Source organism: Trichosurus vulpecula, chromosome 1 (genome assembly GCF_011100635.1).
Source record: "Trichosurus vulpecula isolate mTriVul1 chromosome 1, mTriVul1.pri, whole genome shotgun sequence".
Classification (NCBI taxonomy): Eukaryota; Metazoa; Chordata; class Mammalia; order Diprotodontia; family Phalangeridae; genus Trichosurus; species Trichosurus vulpecula.
In genome coordinates, this window is record NC_050573.1 from 507369035 (window position 1) to 507387517 (window position 18483).

The following is an 18483-nucleotide window of genomic DNA, read 5'->3' on the forward strand; positions in this document are numbered from 1 at the left end:
TAATAAATGCAAACCAAAGAATCACTGAGTTTTGCCTCAGAAGATACAGCTTGGTAATGTTTATAAATGATGTTAATAGACGATATTGGTGAGGTTTTTGGAAAACATGTACATTAATATATTGTTGATGTAGTCATGAACCAGTATACCCACTTTCGAAACAATTTAAAATTGTGCAGATTGGAATAGAATATCCATGATTTTTGACCCAGAGATTTCTATTCTAGGTTTATAACTCAAGAAGGCTGCTGATAAGAAGAGGATCCCCCTCTACTTTAAAACATTCATAGCAACATTGTGTGTGTGTGTGTGTGTGTGTGTGTGTGTGGTAGCAAAGAATTGGGGAGAAAAAGTATCTATCAATTGGGGAATAGTGAAAAACATGGTGGTATGTGAAAACAACAAAATATTTTTCTGTAATAAGTGATAAATAAGATGAATATAAAGAAGTATGGGGTTGCATGAACTGATTCAGAGTGCTGTGTAGTCAGCACAACTATATATACAATAATCAAAACCATGATGATGGAAAGAATGACCACAAAATAATTAAAAAGCAAGTGTTGTAAAATTACAAAGAACAAGCACTATTTCAATGAAGATAAGAAGATATCCTATCCTACTCCTTTACAAAATTGGGAGAGGTACAAAGGTATTTTCAGACATTTTATGTAGTCATCAATTGTTTTCTCTTCACAATATTATGTGTTATATGGGATATCTTTCTGTGAAGGGCAAAGGAAAGGATGATAGAGAGAATTTTGATTTATATAAAAATATCAGCTTTTCTCTCTCTCTCGCTTTGGCCTCTTCTGTTCTGTGGAGCGCCTGTTAGCACAGGCTGTGGTGTAAAAATGGTAAGTCTAAGAACCATACCACCCACAACCAATCAAGAAAATGGCATAGAAATGGCATCAAGAAACCTAGATCACAGAGATATGAGTCTCTGAAAGGGGTTGACCCCAAGTTTCTGAGAAACATGAGCTTTGCCAAAAAACACAACACAAAGGGGCTGAAGAAGATGCAGGCCAACAACACCAAAGCCATCAAGGCCAGAATAGAGGCCATCAAGGCCCTGAGCACCAAGGCCTCCAAGGCCAAGGTCCTCAGGCCCAAGATCCCCAAGGCCAGTGCCCGGTGTGCTGGCCACAGGATGGCCAGCAAATGTCCAGGCTCCGGGATCACAAAGCCTGACTCTAAGGTTGCCAGAACCACTCACCCCAAGTCTGCCAAGCCCACTGACCCCAAGGCTACCAAGTCCACTGACCCCAATGCTGCCAAACCCACTGACCCCAAGGCCACCAAGTTTGCCACCATGGTCAGTAAGTCTGATCCCAAGGCTCCCAAATCTGGCCCCAAGGCCACCAAATCTGACACTAAGGCCTCCAAGTCTGGTCCCAAGCTAGCCAAGACTAATTCTAAGGCCACGAAGCCCAGTGATTCCAAGGCTGCTAAGCCTACTGACCCCAAGGCGGCTGAGTCCAAACCCAAAGATGGTGGGGCTAAAGCTGCTAGTCCCAAGCCTTCAAAATAGATGCTTCAGAACAGAAGGACTTGTTTAAACCCTAAACCACTGTTTTTTCCTAGCCAGGGTATGATTGTTCACTGTTTTGTACAAATAAAGGAAATGCAAATCATAAAAAAATCAATAGATTATTTTAATAATTGGCTATAAAATACTCAGAATAGAGCAAAAGAATATTCAATAGGAGACTTAGATAAGTAGGAAAGATTTAGCACTTCCATATTAAATTTGAAATATAGCTTAAAAATTAGTTGTAGATGACAGAGATTAAAAATTCCACATATGAATCTTCTCTTCTTTCCATGTAAACATGCTTTTGTTTATTGATTTTTGTCAAGCTAATAAGAAAAAAAAGCCAAATTCAAAATTCTAGACAATGAATGTAAAAATGGATTTTGGAACTCAACTATTTTCATGAAGGTGAGGATTTCAGTTACATGCTAATGTGCTCAAGTTGTGTTACTCAGGGAATATTTTCTAGAACATTGTTGTCTGTCCAGCTAAAAAAAGACCATGCTGACCACACCTAGAATATCATGTTCCTATCTGGAAAGTCAAAATAAGGTCACTGACAAACTTGGTTCTGAAGGGTCTGAATAAAACAAGTCATGCATCAAACAGAGAAGGTAAGTGTGAATATTCAGCTGTAACAACGCTACTTGCCACTACTGTAGCTGTATAAGGCCAATAACACCAGCACACAGGAGGGCTACTAGCAAACGTTCTTTGATCTGCTTTTCTAAGGAAAGCAACTTTAAAGGGTTAACAATCTTATTTTAATTAAACATACATATATCATTCACTTAGTTCAAGGGAAAAAGCATCCTGAACTTCAGAGAAAACACAAACAGAAATTATATAAACAAAGCAAAATAACAAAAATCAACAGACAGACTTCTAGCCATCTGACCAAGACATTATATTCATAGTTACCAGAGAGAGAAGCACCAACATTGGGTTTTCAAACCTGGGAGGGAGTTCCTTAATTTCTGCCCAGAGTCTCCACACCAACACTCTTCGAATGAGTGAGCCCTAAACAAAATGCAAACCTTAGAGTATATATAAACTTCTTCCAGGTCAGAATGATTCACACCTCTCGAGGGTTTCATACCTCTTCTGACCTAACTAGCAAAAGAGTGTGGGCCTTTCTACAAACAAAGGCAAGACTCAATCAAAGGAACTTGATTGCCTTAGTGCTGAGAATCACTCCAAAACAAAAGATAGCAAAAAGTCCACTTTGCTTGCCATTATATTTGAAAATCACAACTCATCAAAGGTACTTGAATACCTCAGCATTCTAAAGGTGAAAACAGTAAAAAAAAAAAAAAGTCTCACCTTAATTACCCTAACATGAGCATGAGAAAGAGAAAACTGAAGGGGTACATTTTTATTTCTTCTTAGTGAAACTACTGTAGTGAAGATTCTTTGCTAAGCACAGGTTGGACTAAATTGCCTTTCAACTCAAAAAATCTTCATGCTCCTTTTGAAGTACTTGGAAAGTTCAATACTATCCGCAAATATTTATTCCATGCTTGTTATGTGTAAAAGATTGTGAACTAGGCAGAGGGAGGAATAGAGTCATAAACTGCAACTCCTGTGTTGAGGGAAGTTTACAATTTAATCAAAGTGAATCAAAACATATTTTGAACTATTTCTAAACTTGTCAAAGGACATTAAACCCTCAGAATATGTGTCATAGATTCACTCCTTAGGGGAATACCAACTGTTCTGGCATTTGTAAAGTTCCTGGATACTTTTCAGTTCTGTTGTCATGTACATGATCATGTGCCAGGAATCATATTTTCTCCATAGCCTTTGGAGATTCTGCTGGGGGTCATCTTGGTTAATGTCACATAACTGTTTATAAATTATTAGAGATGGAGACAAGTCCAAGACAAGAGTACCCCTCAATATCATTAGGAATTCACCAATTTGTCTAATGGTATCCTCTCTCTCTCTCTCTCTCTCTCGCTCTCTCTGTCTGTCTCTGTCTGGCTCTCGCTCTCTCTCTCTCTCTCTCCATATATATTGCATACTTGCAAGGTGAGAAGTCTAATGCAATAGGGACCTGCCATTCTAGAAACTGTCCGTGGCTTAGACTATAGGGGATCTACCCAGACACTTACTCTTTTTGCATTGATTGTCACTCCCTAAATAAGCCCATGCACATTGGCTTAGAATGGGCAAATAAACAAAAGCAAAATTCATATTAAGTTGATGCCATATAAATTTTAAAAATGAAATCAAGTTTTCAGTAATGTTCTAGGTTACATTGTTAGTAAACATAGAATTTTAATTCTCTGCTTAAGAAAAAACATTTCAAGTCTTGCCATACAGATGTGTAAACTACACTTGTGTAAACTGAACACACATTTTCATTCTAAGCAAATACTATGGATACTTGTAAGTAATTGAAGAATAAAGCTTGGAATATTGCTATTGCATCGGCCTGGAGGAGCTTGTTTCCCAGAAATTCAATCACACATAAACTATTTGCTGCAGCAGGGGGGGAAATCTCTAAAATACAGCTGGTTGTTGTTTTGAAAGTGATCCTAAGGCCAAATTGCCAACATTTTTAGACCTTTTATTCAGGACACAGAGCTTTCAGACCAATCTATCTCCAGAAATATGGTGAGTTTTGGCACTTAAAGCTAAAAATATTAAATTAATTATAATGAATTCATGTGTGTATGGCTAGTGCCAAAAGGTGTATTACATAGAAATTAAACCTTAAAGTTAGAAATATTGGTGCTTAAGTCCTGCTTCTGACTTAAGCTAATTATGTGACTTTGGTCATGTCATTCAACTTCCCAGTGTCTCAGACAACTCTCTGTAAGTTACAGGTAAGTAGATTGTATGCATTGGTGATTGGTCAGAGGAGGAATCAGTTTATGAGGGTTCCCCATGATGATGAAATCACTGGTCTGGATCTTTAAAAAATACTTCTAAGTAAATACTTCTTATGGGGGAGAGGGGAGTAATATCTTACCATCTCTTTCCACCTTCCCCAGGGAAATTAATTTTTCTTTAAGATAATGTTGAAACCGTCTGTGGGATTTGGTTATATTAGGGGTCTTAGGCTAAAACTATGGACATGACTTCCAGGTTAGACAGTACATGAGGTGCTGGGGCCCTCTCTTGAATCTTCAGACCATAGACTAATATCATGAACAAGACAATGAAGCTGTGGTCAATTGAAATAATGCATTATCCTCTTTGAACATAGATTCTCTGTTCAAGATATCCCTTTGTTCGTTTGAACATCATTCCTTCCCATTCACTAAGTCAACTTTTCCTCTTTTATTAATGTTTGGAGGACTTAAGTATTTCACATCATTTCAATTTTCAACCTAAGTGACCTAGGAACCTTCTTTAGTGAGGCCCATTATATTTTTTATGCCAAAAAAAACAGCTTCCAGTTGTGACAAAATTCTTCTACATTCCTAGAAAGCAAAAGTTTCTTTTTTCTATTACCTTTCAAAATATGCCCAAATATGGATATTCTGGTCCTGTGAAATATTCCAGGTTTGTACCTGACTCTCCCAGTTTCCCTTTCTTTTTTACTATTCTTCTCTCCTCTTACATTTTTTTGTTTTCTCAGAATCCTAAGATCCAGTCGCTTCATTTTTCTTGCCCTCATCAAAATCTGTTCTCAAAAGTATACAGTATACATGTTATTTTTTCCATGGCTTGGTATTTTTATAGGGCCTAAACCAAAGAAATATATCTTAGACATCATTGATGGGAAGAGGAGGAGAACTTAGCTTTTCTATGCAAAAAGCCTCTTAAGTAATCTTGAAATTACATTTGAAAGGCAGTCACAATTTGAAGACTTATTAAAAAGTCAGAGGGAGATATCTTTTAGTGCCTCTTGCTCTTTGGCCATACTAATAATTTTTATAAATCTATACAAATATCTGACTATTGCTTTTCTAAGGTAAATCTTGCTTTCAAAGTAAAAATGTATGCACAATTTTATTTGTGTAGATTATAATAATAAAGCATATGCAAGTCAATAAAAGAAGCATGTATTAAAGTTCTATAATATACAAGGCTCTGTGCCATCACTGGTGGTACACAGACAAAACAAACAAAAACAATCTTTGCTCTGAAGAGCAAAAGGTGGTGATGCCTTCTCAATCAATTTAAATTATTTTCTTAAAGGCAGATACATGATGTAGTAGATAGAGCTGGATTCAGAAAGACCAGAGTTCAATTTTACCCTCAGACATTTGATGTATAACCTTAGGAAAGTCACTTAGACACTGTCTGCCTCAGTTTCCTTACCTGTAAAATGGAGTTAAGGAAGGAAGGAAATAAGCATTTCATCGTGGAATGTCCTTTGCCTACACATAATAGGCATTTAATAAGTGTTTACTGATTGATTATTGTTTACTTCATGCTAGGTACCATGCTAAGTTACACATATTATCTTATTTGATAACACAACAATCCCAGGAGTTAGGTGGCATTATTAACTATTTTACAGATGGGGAAACTAAGGAAAGCAGTGATAGTACTTTGTCCTAGAAAGAGATGAAGATGCCTTTAAAAAATAATTTTAGGGGGGTGAAGCTAAGATGGCAGAGTGAAAGCAAGGACTTGCTTCAGCTCTCCCACAAATTCCTTCAGATACCTCTAAAAGTTGAATCTGAACACATTTTAGAGTGGCAGAATGCACTAGGAGATAGAGTGTGGCAGATTCCCAGCCCAGGAGAACCGGGGAGGTTGATGGGAAAGATTTGTTGCATCAAGCTGGAGGAGCCCAGAGCACTCAAGCTGTACCAGCGCAGACTCAACCGTAGCAGAGCCAGAGAGAGTCCCGGTGGACTGAATCACCAGCAGCAGTGGTGATCCCCAAAACTATCAGTGCTGGATGGGGGTCTGTTGGAGCGAAGTGAGAGGGATGCATAGGGCCTATGGCACTGGTAGCAACTACTGCTGGGAGTATCAGCCCACAGACTAAATGTTTGAAAGTCACCTACTTCAACCTCCAGGAGGCAAGATGGCAGAGTAAATCATAAGTGCTCTCACTCCTCCCTCCCCATGTTGACCTGAAAAACCCAGACAATATTGCCCCAGGAAAATTCCTGGAGTAGAGGAGCCAACAGAAAGGCTACAACAATCTTTTAGCTTGAGAGGCTAGGGAGATCAATGGGAAGGGTCCTTCTTGCTGTGGCTGAAGAGGATCAGTGCAGGGTGGGGGGTGTTCCAGCAAACACCACCTCAGGGGAGCAGCAGGAGATCCTGAGCCCCAGCGGGGTGGAGCTGGCAAACGCTGACACCAGGACACCAGGAGTTCCTTAGCACAGGCAAGGGAATCTTCAGGCATCAGCATGGACTGATGTCCACCAGTGGCTGAGAATACCTGTATTCTAACACAGCCCTAGGGGAAGAGGAGACCCCTCCTCCACACCTCACACTGAGAATTTCAGTGTCACCCTGGGGAAACTCAGAAAGACTTCACCTGGCCTCAGCACATACCAGCTAGATCCTGTGCAGCACCAGTAAGCTGCAGCATTATATAGCTCCCAGCTACCAGAACCAGAGGCCACAGCACACAAAGCCAATTACCAGACCTCTACCTCCCAGCAAAAGAAACTTAGGACATAGCTCCCTGTGCCCCCAGAAGCAGAGATCCACTTTAAAAGCCAGGAAAAGGGCAATCACAATGAGCAAGAAGCAAATTAGAAAAGCAAGGCCATAGAATCTTAATATGGGGACAGGGAAGATCAAAATAGGAATTCAGAAGACAGCATTGATGCTATACCTACATGTGAAACCTCAAAAGGAAATATGAACTGGTCGCAAGCCCAAAAAGCAATCTTGGAAGAGGTCTAGAAGGATTTTAAAAGCCAAATTAGAGAGGGAGAAGAAAAACTGACCAGTTGTTTTAAAAATACAATTGACAAAATGGAAAAAAATCACTGAATAGAGCAACTCCTTAAAAAAGTAAAACTGGCCAAATGGATAAGGAGGTACAAAAGCTAACTGGAGAAAATAATTCCTTGAAAGGAGAAATTGGCCAAATGGAAAAGAAGGTAAAAAAGCTAACTGAACAAAACAATTGGTTAAAAATTAGAATTCATCAAGTAGAAGCTACTGAGTCTATGAGGCATCAAGAATCAGTCAAAGATCACTGCATTCCCCCTCTGATCAGCTGCTCAACCCCCACCCTCTGTGAGCCTGGAGTTCTGAAAGCAACTGCTTTCAGAAGAGTTTGCAATGTGGCCACCACTCCGGGGGCAGCGGAGGCAGTGCAGCTATAGAACTACAGCTGCAGTTGCTTCTGGCCCCAGGCCCACCTGGTGGGAGGAATTAAGTGGCAGATCACACCAAGAGTGCAGAGCCTACTTAAGATCCCAGTTAGGCCCTGGCTGGTGGTTCTTGGGGAAGGAGGAGTGCTGGTGTGGCAGAGCTGGCTGTATAGAAATAGCTCTGAAAACAACAGCACATCCCCTCAAGCTTGGAACAAAGTACTCTTTACTCTATAAGCGGTCATACTCTGACAAAAAACTCAAGGGTCAAGTAAGTTGGCTGGGAGCATGGCCAGGCAGCGAAAACACACCCAGATTCTGTCTCAGACTTTGGAATCTTTCTCTGGTGATGAAGAAGACCAAAATGTACAGCAAGAAGTCAACAAAGTCAAAGAGCCTACATCAAAAGCCTCCAAGAAAAACATGAACTAGTCTCAGGCAATGGAAGAGCTCAAAAAGGATTTGGAAAAGCAAGTTAGAGAAGTTGAGGAAAAATTGGGAAGAGAAATGAGAATGATGTGAGAAAACCATGAAAAACAAGTCAATGACTTGCTAAAGGAGAAGCAAAAAAATACTAAAAAAATACTGAAGAAAGCAACACCTTAGAAATAGACTAACTCAAATGGCAAAAGATCTCCAAAAAGCCAATGAGGAGAATAATGCCTTGAAAGGCAGAATTAGCCAAATGGAAAAGCAGGTCCAAAAGATCACTGAAGAAAACACTACCTTAAAAATTAGATTGGAGCAAGTGGAAGCTAGTGACTTGATGAGAAATCAAGATATTGTAAAACAGAACCAAAGGAATGAAAAAGTGGAAGACAATTTGAAATATCTCATTGGAAAAACCACTGACCTGGAAAATAGATCCAGGAAAAGATAATTTAAAAATCACTGGACTACCTGAATGCCATGATCAAAAAAAGAGCCTAGATATCATCTTTCAAGAAATTATCAAGGAGAACTGCCCTGACATTCTAGAACCAGAGGGTGAAATAGAAATTGAAAGAATCCACCGATCGCCTCCTCTAAAAGATCCCAAAAAGAAAAGTAGGAACGTTTTTTCTGAATTCCAGAGCTCCCAGATCAAGGGGAAAATATTGCAAGCAGCCAGAAAGAAACAATTTGAGTATTGTGGAAACACAATCAGAGTAATACAAGATCTAGCAGCTTCTACATTAAGGGATCAAAGGGTTTGGAATATGATATTCTGGAGGTCAATGGAGCTAGGATTAAAACCAAGAATCACCTACCCAGCAAAACTGAGTATCATGCTCCAAGGCAAAATTATGGATTTTCAATAAAATAGAAGACTTTCAAGCTTTCTCAGTGAAAAGACCAGAGCCGAATAGAAAATTTGACTTTCAAACACAAGAATCCAGAGAAGCATGAAAAGGTAAACAAAAAACAGAAATTGCAAGGGACTTACTAAAGTTGAGCTGTTTTGTTTACATTCCTACATGGAAAGATGATGTGTATGTTTATTGACATCTCAGTATTAGTGTAGCTTAAGGGAATATGCATATATATATGTATGTATATATAAATGTGTGTATGTATATATGTATGTGTATATACATATATATATATATACATATACATATATATATATATATATATATATATATTTTATAGACAGAGGGCACAGGGTGAGTTGAATATGAAGGGATGATATCTAAAGAAATAACATCAAATTAAGGGATGAGAGAGGAATATATTGAGAGAGGGAGAAAGGGAGAGATAGAATGGGGTATATTATCTCACATAAAAGTGGCAAGAAAAAGCAGTTCTGTGGGAAGGGAAGAGGGGGCAGGTGAGGGGGAATGAGTGAATCTTGCTATCATTGGATTTGACCTGAGGAGGGAATACCATACACACTCAATTGGGTATCTTACCCCACAGGAAAGAAGGAGGAAGAAGATAAAAAAGGGAGGATGATAGAAGGCGGGGCAGATAGGGGGAGGAGGTAATCAAAAACAAACACTTTCAAAAAGGGACAGGGTCAAGGGAGAAAATTGGATAAAGGGGGATAGGTTAGGAAGGAGCAAAATATATTTAGTCTTTCACAATATGAATATTTTGGGAGGGTTTTACATAATGATATGCAAGTGGTCTATGTTGAATTGCTTGCCTTCTTAGGGAGGGTGGGTGTGAAGGGAAGAGGGGAGAGAATTTGGAACTCAAAGTTTTAAAAACAGATGTTCAAAAACAAAAAAAAAAAGTTTTTACATGGACCTAGGAAATAAGATAAATGGGCAATAAGGCATAGAAATTTATCTTGCCCTACAAAAAAGGGAAGGAAAAGGGGATGGGAGAGGAGTGGGGTGACAGAAGGGAGGGCTGACTGGGGAATGGGGCAACCAGAATATATGCCATCTTGGAGTGGGAGGGAGGGTAGAAATGGGGAGATAATTCATAATTCAAAGTGTTGTGAAAATCAATGCTGAAAACTAAATATATTGTATAAATTAAATAAATATATTTGAAAAAAAGAAAAGAAATGCTAGGGAAGGTGGCCTAGCCATCCCAGATCTTAAATGGTAGTATGAAGCAACAATCCTCAAAGCCAGTTCATATTGGTTAAGAAATAGAGAGGTAGATCAGTGGAATAGGTTAGGTACATCAGACACAATAGTCAATGGTTATAACAATCTACTATTTGATAAACCCCCAAACTCCAGCTTCTGGGAGAAGAATTCACTGCTTGACAAAAAACGCTGGAAAAACTGGAAAATACCATGGCAGAAACTGGGCATAGATAAACATCTGACACTGTATACTGGAATAAAGTCCAAATGTGAACACCATCTAGGTATAAAGGCTGATACTCTAAACAAATTAGGGGAGCAAGGAAAAGTTTATGTGCTAGATTTACAGAGAATGGAGACATTTATGACCAAGCAAGAGACAGAGAACATTATGAAATGCAAAATGGATAATTTTGATTACACTAAATTGAAAAGTTTTGGGGCAAACAAAGCCAAAGCAATGGAGTTTAGGAGGGAAGCAGGAAACTGGGAAAGAATTTTTATGGGACAGCTAGGTGGTTTAGTGAGTAGAGCACCAGCCCTGGAGTCAGGAGGAGCTGACTACAAATCCAGCCTTAGAAACTTGACCTACTAGCTGTGTGACCTTGGTCTGGTCACTTTACCCCAATTGCCCTGCCTTCCTCCCTCCAAAAATATAAAGAATTTTTTGCAACTAGTGTCTTTGATAAAGACCTTATTTCTAAAATAATAAGACAAGTGTGTCAAATTTACAAGAATACAAGTCATTCCCCAATTGATAAATGGTCAAATGATGTGAACAGACAGTTTTCAGAGGAAGAAATTAAAGATACCTATAGTCATATGAAAAAATGCTCTAAATCACTATTGATTAGAGAGATGCAAATCAAAACAACTCTGAGGTACCACATCACACCTATCAGATTGGCTAACATGTCAAAACAGGAAAGTGATAAATGTTGGATAAGATGTGGGAAAATTGAAACACTAATGCATTGTTGGTGGAGCTGTGAGCTAATCTAACTGTTCTGGAAAGCAATTTGGAACTATGCCCAAAGGGCTATAAAAATGTGCATATCCTTTGACCAAGCAATACTGCTTCTAGGTCTATATCCCAAAGAGATCGTAAAAAGGGGAAAAGGACCCAGATGTACAAAAATATTTATAACAGCTCTTTTTGTAGTGGCCAGGAACTGGAAATCGAGGGGATACCCATCAATTGGGGGATGACTGAAGAAGCTATGTTATATGAATGTAATGAAATACTATTGTTCTATAAAAAAATAATAATGGACAGGTGGACTTCAGAAAAACCTGGGAAGACTTCTATGAACTGATGCTGACTGAAGTAAGCAGAACCAAGAGAACATTATGTACAGTAACAGCCACAGTGTGTGAAGACTGATTTTGATAGACTTAGCCTTTCTCAGCAATGCAAGGACCCAATATGATAGAAAATGCCATCCACCTCCAGAGAAAGAACTATTCACTTGGAATGCAGAGTGAAGCAGACTATTTTCCTTTTTTCTTTCGTTTGGTTTTCTTTCTCATGGTCTCTCCCTTTTGTTTTAATTCTTCTATGCAACATGACTAATGTGAAAATGTGTTTAATAGGAATGTGCGTGTAGAGCCTATATCATATTGCATGCCATCTTCAGGAGGGATGGGGAGAGAGGGAGAAAATTTAAAACTTATGGGAGTGAATGCTGAAAACTGAAAACAAATAAATTAATAAATTGAGGGACCAAAAGAAAATAATTTTAATTGGTTTAGAAGTTAATAATTCAAGCTTCATCAGGACACTTGCTATAATGTTGCTCATTAGGTATTTTTATATTTCATCTCCACTGGGTACAACCTGATCAATACCAATTGAGCTCTTAATTTTGAAGAGTCCTGAGGGGCCAGAAAATGCCACTTTATTATATTCATGGAATTCTGCTTTAGAAGCCAATTAAAAGAGTCATCATTGCCAACAGGAAACAAAATATCTACTCTTGCTCTGAAGTGGGAGGGAATAAAAGAGACCTCCATCAAACATGTTCCCACAGGGGTACTATGATGAGAAAGTGCTTAGAATCTATTTATCTCAGTTGATTCCCTGAGTATTTGTTTCGTCTTTATTCTTCATGATTTAATTCAAAGACATTTTGAATCAATCTTGTTTAATTTCCTTTAACATTTGTTCTTTGATGGAGAAATATGAGAATGTATTTGTTCTTCTTACCAATATATAACATATGTAACATATTTTTCTCCTTCCAGTTTTGCTGGATAAATGAGTTAATTTTGCTATATTATTTCTGATGATGTATACTTTATTGTATGTTTGTTGGGTCTATTCTAGTTGATTTTCTTAAGAAATAAGAATCTGGGAAAGTCCTGTATATTCTGTCTTTTGAGAAAATAAACCATAATTAGCCTGGCTGGAGAGGGGAAGTGGGGAGAGCAGGGGTAACTTATCTTCCATTGAGCAAAATCTTTGTGTTAGTAGATCTGTCCAAACAAAATCTGGCTGGGAAAATGTGGGAGAATCATATAACTCCTAGGTAAGTAGTCAAGGAACTGGAAGAGCACTTATCATATTAGAGGTTAGGGATCAGAAACTTTTAAAAAAGGGAAGACCAAAGTACCAAATTTTTTCCCTTTGGGATATCTGGGGTAAGAGTGTGATACTCATCTGAGTCTGGCCACTAACCCCAAAGCCTGTACTGATTACAAGTTACCAGCTCACAAGACAGGAGAGGAGTAAATGAATATTTGATAGTAACTTCTATAGCAATATTTGTTCTACTGAGGGACAAATTGGTGATAATCTGTCTTTATGTCAGATAAGCGGAGCTTGCATACTCAGAAGTGATAGAGCTAGCTCATGCAGGTCTTGAGAACCTGATTGTTAAATTTTCAATGTGAGCATTTACACCTCATGAAGCTACAGATTGTTTATACTTAAGAAAGTGATGGAGTAACTGTTAATAATGCAGATTAAATTAACTAGTTGTTAAACATTTACTACTATACTAGTACTATATTATACTATAGTAATTATCGCTTCAAGACTACTGTAATACCACTTCAAATTTATTGTTTAGTTGTTATTTTGCTGTGGATAAGGACAGGGCATTGATATTCTCTTGACCTTTGGTATAACTGTCATAATATTTTTCTGGATTTCCCGAGACAGATCATTTTTTTAAAATGAGTATTATGATTATGATTATGTCTTATGTTAATTTTATTACCTCTTAACAAATTTTCCTGTTAAGAAAATCTGGATTTTAACATTTAAAAATTGCTTGATGAACTTTAGTAATTCATATACAAATAACCTGGGAAAGTATTATGATTCATTTGAATTAGTGTCCTTCAGATGTCCCTGAAACCTAAAAATCAACATACAATATCTTCACAATTGAGGATATGTATTCTAGGAAAGCCAATAGATTAGCTTCTGAGAATTCAGGGCATTCAACGAGTACTCTTTTCCTCTTACTGTTCTTATTGCTTCTGGAGATATGGGGATCCTGGGGCAGGATGCAAGTTAAACTAATGGAAAACCACAAGATAGAGCTAACTTTCTCTTGTCTTGCTGAAAACTGTTTGAAGCTATGAGACATTGAACACCCAGTGTCCAAAGCAAAGAAAGGAGGAAAAAAAGAGTTTGGAGCCACAGTGGGAAACAGGGTAGAGTATAAACAAATCAGCCAGATGTAACCTTTTCTGGTTGTCTACCATCTCTCTGTCTGCTATCTTTTCTCATTTTTCAAGCAAGCTCCTTTTTCTATCTGCTTCTGTCCTATTTCTCTGAAGATTCACATTCATACTTGACCATTTATTTATTTCTTTTTAATTAAAATAGGCTCATTCTGTAAAAATAAGAACAGTTCTTACATGATTATTATGTGAAATTAATTGTATATTGCACATCTGTATATGTGCTTGCATTTTTAAGAAACTTTTATGAGTCCAATTTATCTAAAAGTAAATTTGCATGATTTAGTTTTGCACTGCTAGTGAAAATAAGATTGTGTTAACATAACAGGCACAGTTATGATTAGTATTAAAGGGTAGAAGAAACTAAAAGAATGAAGTAAAAATTGACAGGATAAGAAGTATGCCACTCCATGGAACCAAGTAAGCTTTTGCTATTTCTCTTCATATTGTTCCCATTTTTCTAATACTATTTTTTCTTCCCTTTCTTCTGATAATTTCGTTCACCCTGGATTAGGGGGAGGGTTAAAGGCCTGTAGGCTGATACACATCCAGTTGTCAGTGAAGTTAATAGGGCTGTGTGTGAGCAACTTAGAGAGCTAAAGGAAAAAACAAGGCCTACCCTTAATTTGATCTGACATTTTATGTCAGGTAACTATTTGAGAAATCTCATGGAATTAGTTCCTGTTCTTTTCTCCTCTGAGTTGTAAGAATATATTCTATCAAGGTCATTTTAGCAAATATTAAATCACAGCACTATTCTCATTATTCAGGTAAGCAATCAGGACAGGAGAATGTGACATGAGAAATGGAGGAATGCATGATAACATCTCCATCAGGCAACTTGAGGCCTCAAAATGTTTCATCCTTTTTTTCTCTTTACTGTGTATAGACTGAAATCAGATTGGAGGGGTGGGAAGGGTGGAAGCTAGAACCTTAAAAGGTGTCTCAAAACAAAGAGCCACAGAATATTTCTTCACAACATGTTACGGTCACTACATAGGCAAGAGCTATAAATCAGATCTGCACAACATACTGCCCAGAGGTGGCTTGCATCTGCCAAAGGATTTTGGGCAGCCAGTGAAAAAATGTAGGGTTGCTACTGTGCATGCTCCTGTTTGTCACATGACCTGTGGCAACCAACCATCATCTCTTTGTCTCTAGTCTAACCTATCTGTGGCCAGAAGAAGTTTACCCTATTTTAATTTTGACCCTTACCTTAACTGCCAAGTTATGCAGGTCTGCCATAAATCATGATGACAGACATAGATGTACTAATCAGGATTCAGTTAACTCAATTTCCCACCAGGTGGTGCTGGTGAACTAGACAGGCTGAACTGTGGGGTGGAGGGGTGTAGAGTAACACACCCACTCTCCCTTTGTGGCAGCATGGCTTTCTTTTTAACTACTCCCCTCCAAACTCCAATGACAATGAAAAAAATGCCTGCTGCTAAGGATTTGAAAGGGAAATCAAAAATTGCCAGTGCTTTGTCCGTTTGCTAACCAGGGCTTATTATCAGTTTATATTTCAGGAGATTAACCCTGGATATAATTTGTTTTTCACTCTTTAATACACCAATCTCAGTTAAATATGTGGCATGAACAACAGGCAGCTTCTGTTGGCAAATTCAAATTGAGGCTATAAAATCTCAGTAATTTAAATTTGCTTACCTTCTGGGTTTGTCCATTACTAACATTAAATAAGTAGAATTGATTCAGATGCTAATAGTTTTCCAACTTTTAATACAATGTCATGTGAATACTGAAAAAACAAAAACCAATTGTAAACATATGGAATTTAAAGTGATAGTAGTCTGAAAATGGCTGACTGCTCCCCTCAATAACACTGGGGAAGTAGAAACAGCATGATTACTTTTGCCATCCTCTCTGGGGAAGGAATAAATGAAGGCAGAGAGTAGATAAGACTGATAAAAGTGAAATGAACCCCCACTTCCAACAAAAATATCTTAAGAGGTAAAGCAGAGATGGTGGAGGAACCCTCAAGGCAGTCTCACCAACATATTTCATTCTTGCATCTCACTTGGATGCACAGAGAGAAAGAGTCATTTCTGCTTCTCATGGCTCTTTTCCAGTCCTTACTTTTGTTGAAGAGAAACAAGACTGATGGTTGCAGCTCCACCCATGGCAAAAAAAAAAAAAAAAATTCAGCATAGGCATGCAGGCTATATATCCTGGATCCAATGTCTACCATAATCTACCACTTTCAAAGTCAAATATCTTCTTCTCAGAGGTGTGGGACTGGAACTTGTCCTTCTTCCAAAATCAGTGAGACCCAGGAACACTCTAGATATAAATACCAGAATCTCTGTCCAGTTTCCAGAGTTTCTAGATCTTGGATAATATCACTGGTACTTGAGATGAACAATCATTCCTTCATCCCCAAGGCCAGAAATTTTTCAGTCCCTTGAAACAAATCCCAAGTTTATGCTTGACATCTGTAAATACACATTGAAACAACAAAAATGCAATTCTATTGAACATAAAAAGTATGATTAGCCCCTTGTCTCCCATAATCACTTCAGGGTACCCTTCACAGTGTATATATATTAACAGTACATGAAAGAGACACAAGACAGTGTAAAACATAACCTAATAAACTACTGCAGGGACTACAAGTTTACGTGTGTATAATTCAACATATTCAGCTTACAAAAAAGAATATGCATATGGATTGTGAACAAGCAAATAAATGCAGCACCAAAACAAATGAAATGATAACAATAACCCTACATAATAATAAAGAATACATAAGTATTAACATTTCTGCAAATAAACAGCAAAATGATTCATAACTAACCAGAACATGAAGTTGTAACATATTGATACAGTAGTAGAGAACCAAGTAGATATAAACAACAAACTAATAAAACAGAAGTATACTTAAAGCGTGCAACAATTAATGTGTAAAAACAAATATATAAATTACCTGTAAAGTACACATGACATAAGTAAACTTTTGAATTGTCTTCTGGCTACATGTACAGCCTGTTATACAGTTTTGCCTGCCATATCATGGCAGTCTTGTCACATTTATATACCTGTATAAATGACCTGTTTGACCTGCTCATTATCATTATCAGAAAAATTGAACTGTATTCCTAGACCTAAACTAATTCTGTGAGATGCATATGTTCAGTAAGAATCATTATAGCTGGTTTTAGTCAGTACATGTGTTGTCCCTGGATTTGCTTCTTTTCCCCATCTTAAATGGATTTCTCCTCATTTTGGTGCAATGCCTTTAGGTTTTGATACATAAGAGTCATCTGTATTTGAAATATCACTTGTTGAATCATTACTTGAATCAGATAGCCTTGACATCTTCCAGTACATGTTTTTCATTACAAATCTTTTCAGCTAATTGTCAATCAATCAGTCAATCACAAAGCCTTTATTAAGAACTTATGGTGTGCCAAAAATTGTGCTAAGTGTCAGAGATATAAAGAAAGGTGAAAACAAAATGTCTCTCCCCAAGGAACTCACATTCTAATAAGGGAGAGAACATGTAATAATGTACATACAAGATATATACAGTGTAAATAGGTCATTTCAGAAGGAAAGCACTAGCAGTTATTCAGTCAGCTGATTAGTATTTATTAAACATTTACTGTATGCCAGGTATTACATGAAACCCTCAGGATTCAAAGAAAAGAAGAAAAAAATAAAAAAAAACCATGAAAACAACTCTAAACAAAGTAGATATACATAAGATTAATTGGGAGGGGGTAGTTTTAGAAAAAACCACTAAGATTAGGGAGTAGTTGTGGTGAATTATCTTTATAGGTCTTCCACCTACCTCAGAGGATATTCTGTAAATAGAGAACTTGTTCAATCTTGGCACGAATAGGTATGATACAGTTTTTCATTCAGTCTGATCTGTGTGTGTTCCTTGAATACCAGAGTTTCTTGATATAACTCCATCACCTTGTTGAATCTCTTGACTGTGATATTGGGTGTCATATTGTTTGTCTTATCAGAACTTTTCAAGATGAAGTCAGAGCTAATTGGTAAGAGTCATTGCTATACTCTAAATCAGCCAAGAAATGCACTTTTGTGTTTGCCCACATCCCTGGAGTCTCCAAAGCACAGATCAATAGGCAGATGGGGTTCTCAAAAAATATCAATAAGTATGTTATAAAATCTATGGAATCATTCCTGTGTAATTGTACACATTTATTTTATAAGAAATAGCACATCAAATCCACTGAGAATTATGTTCCGGTCCCAGTATTCTTACAAATTTATTATTGTTTAATTGTTTCAGTTGTGACCAACTTTCTGTGACCCCTTTTGTAGTTTTCTCAGTAAAGATACTGGAAGGGTTTACCATTTTCTTCTCCAGGTTATAGTACAGATGAGGAAACTGAGGCAAATAGAGTAAGGTAATTGCCCAGGGTCACAAAGCTAGTAAGTATCTAAGACCAGATTTGAACTCAGGAAGATGAGTCTTTCTGACTTTAGGCCCAGA

The 18483-nt window shown here is 37.6% G+C and overlaps 1 protein-coding gene across 1 annotated transcript; it reads left to right on the forward strand.

Moving 5' to 3' along the window:
- The first annotated feature begins 382 nt into the window (after positions 1–382).
- Positions 383–1534, forward strand: LOC118840808 (60S ribosomal protein L29-like). Its single transcript, XM_036748163.1, has 2 exons — positions 383–388; positions 863–1534. The coding sequence occupies exons 1-2, from the start codon at positions 383–385 to the stop codon at positions 1532–1534; spliced, it is 678 nt and encodes a 225-aa protein (XP_036604058.1).
- The last annotated feature ends 16949 nt before the right edge of the window (positions 1535–18483 follow it).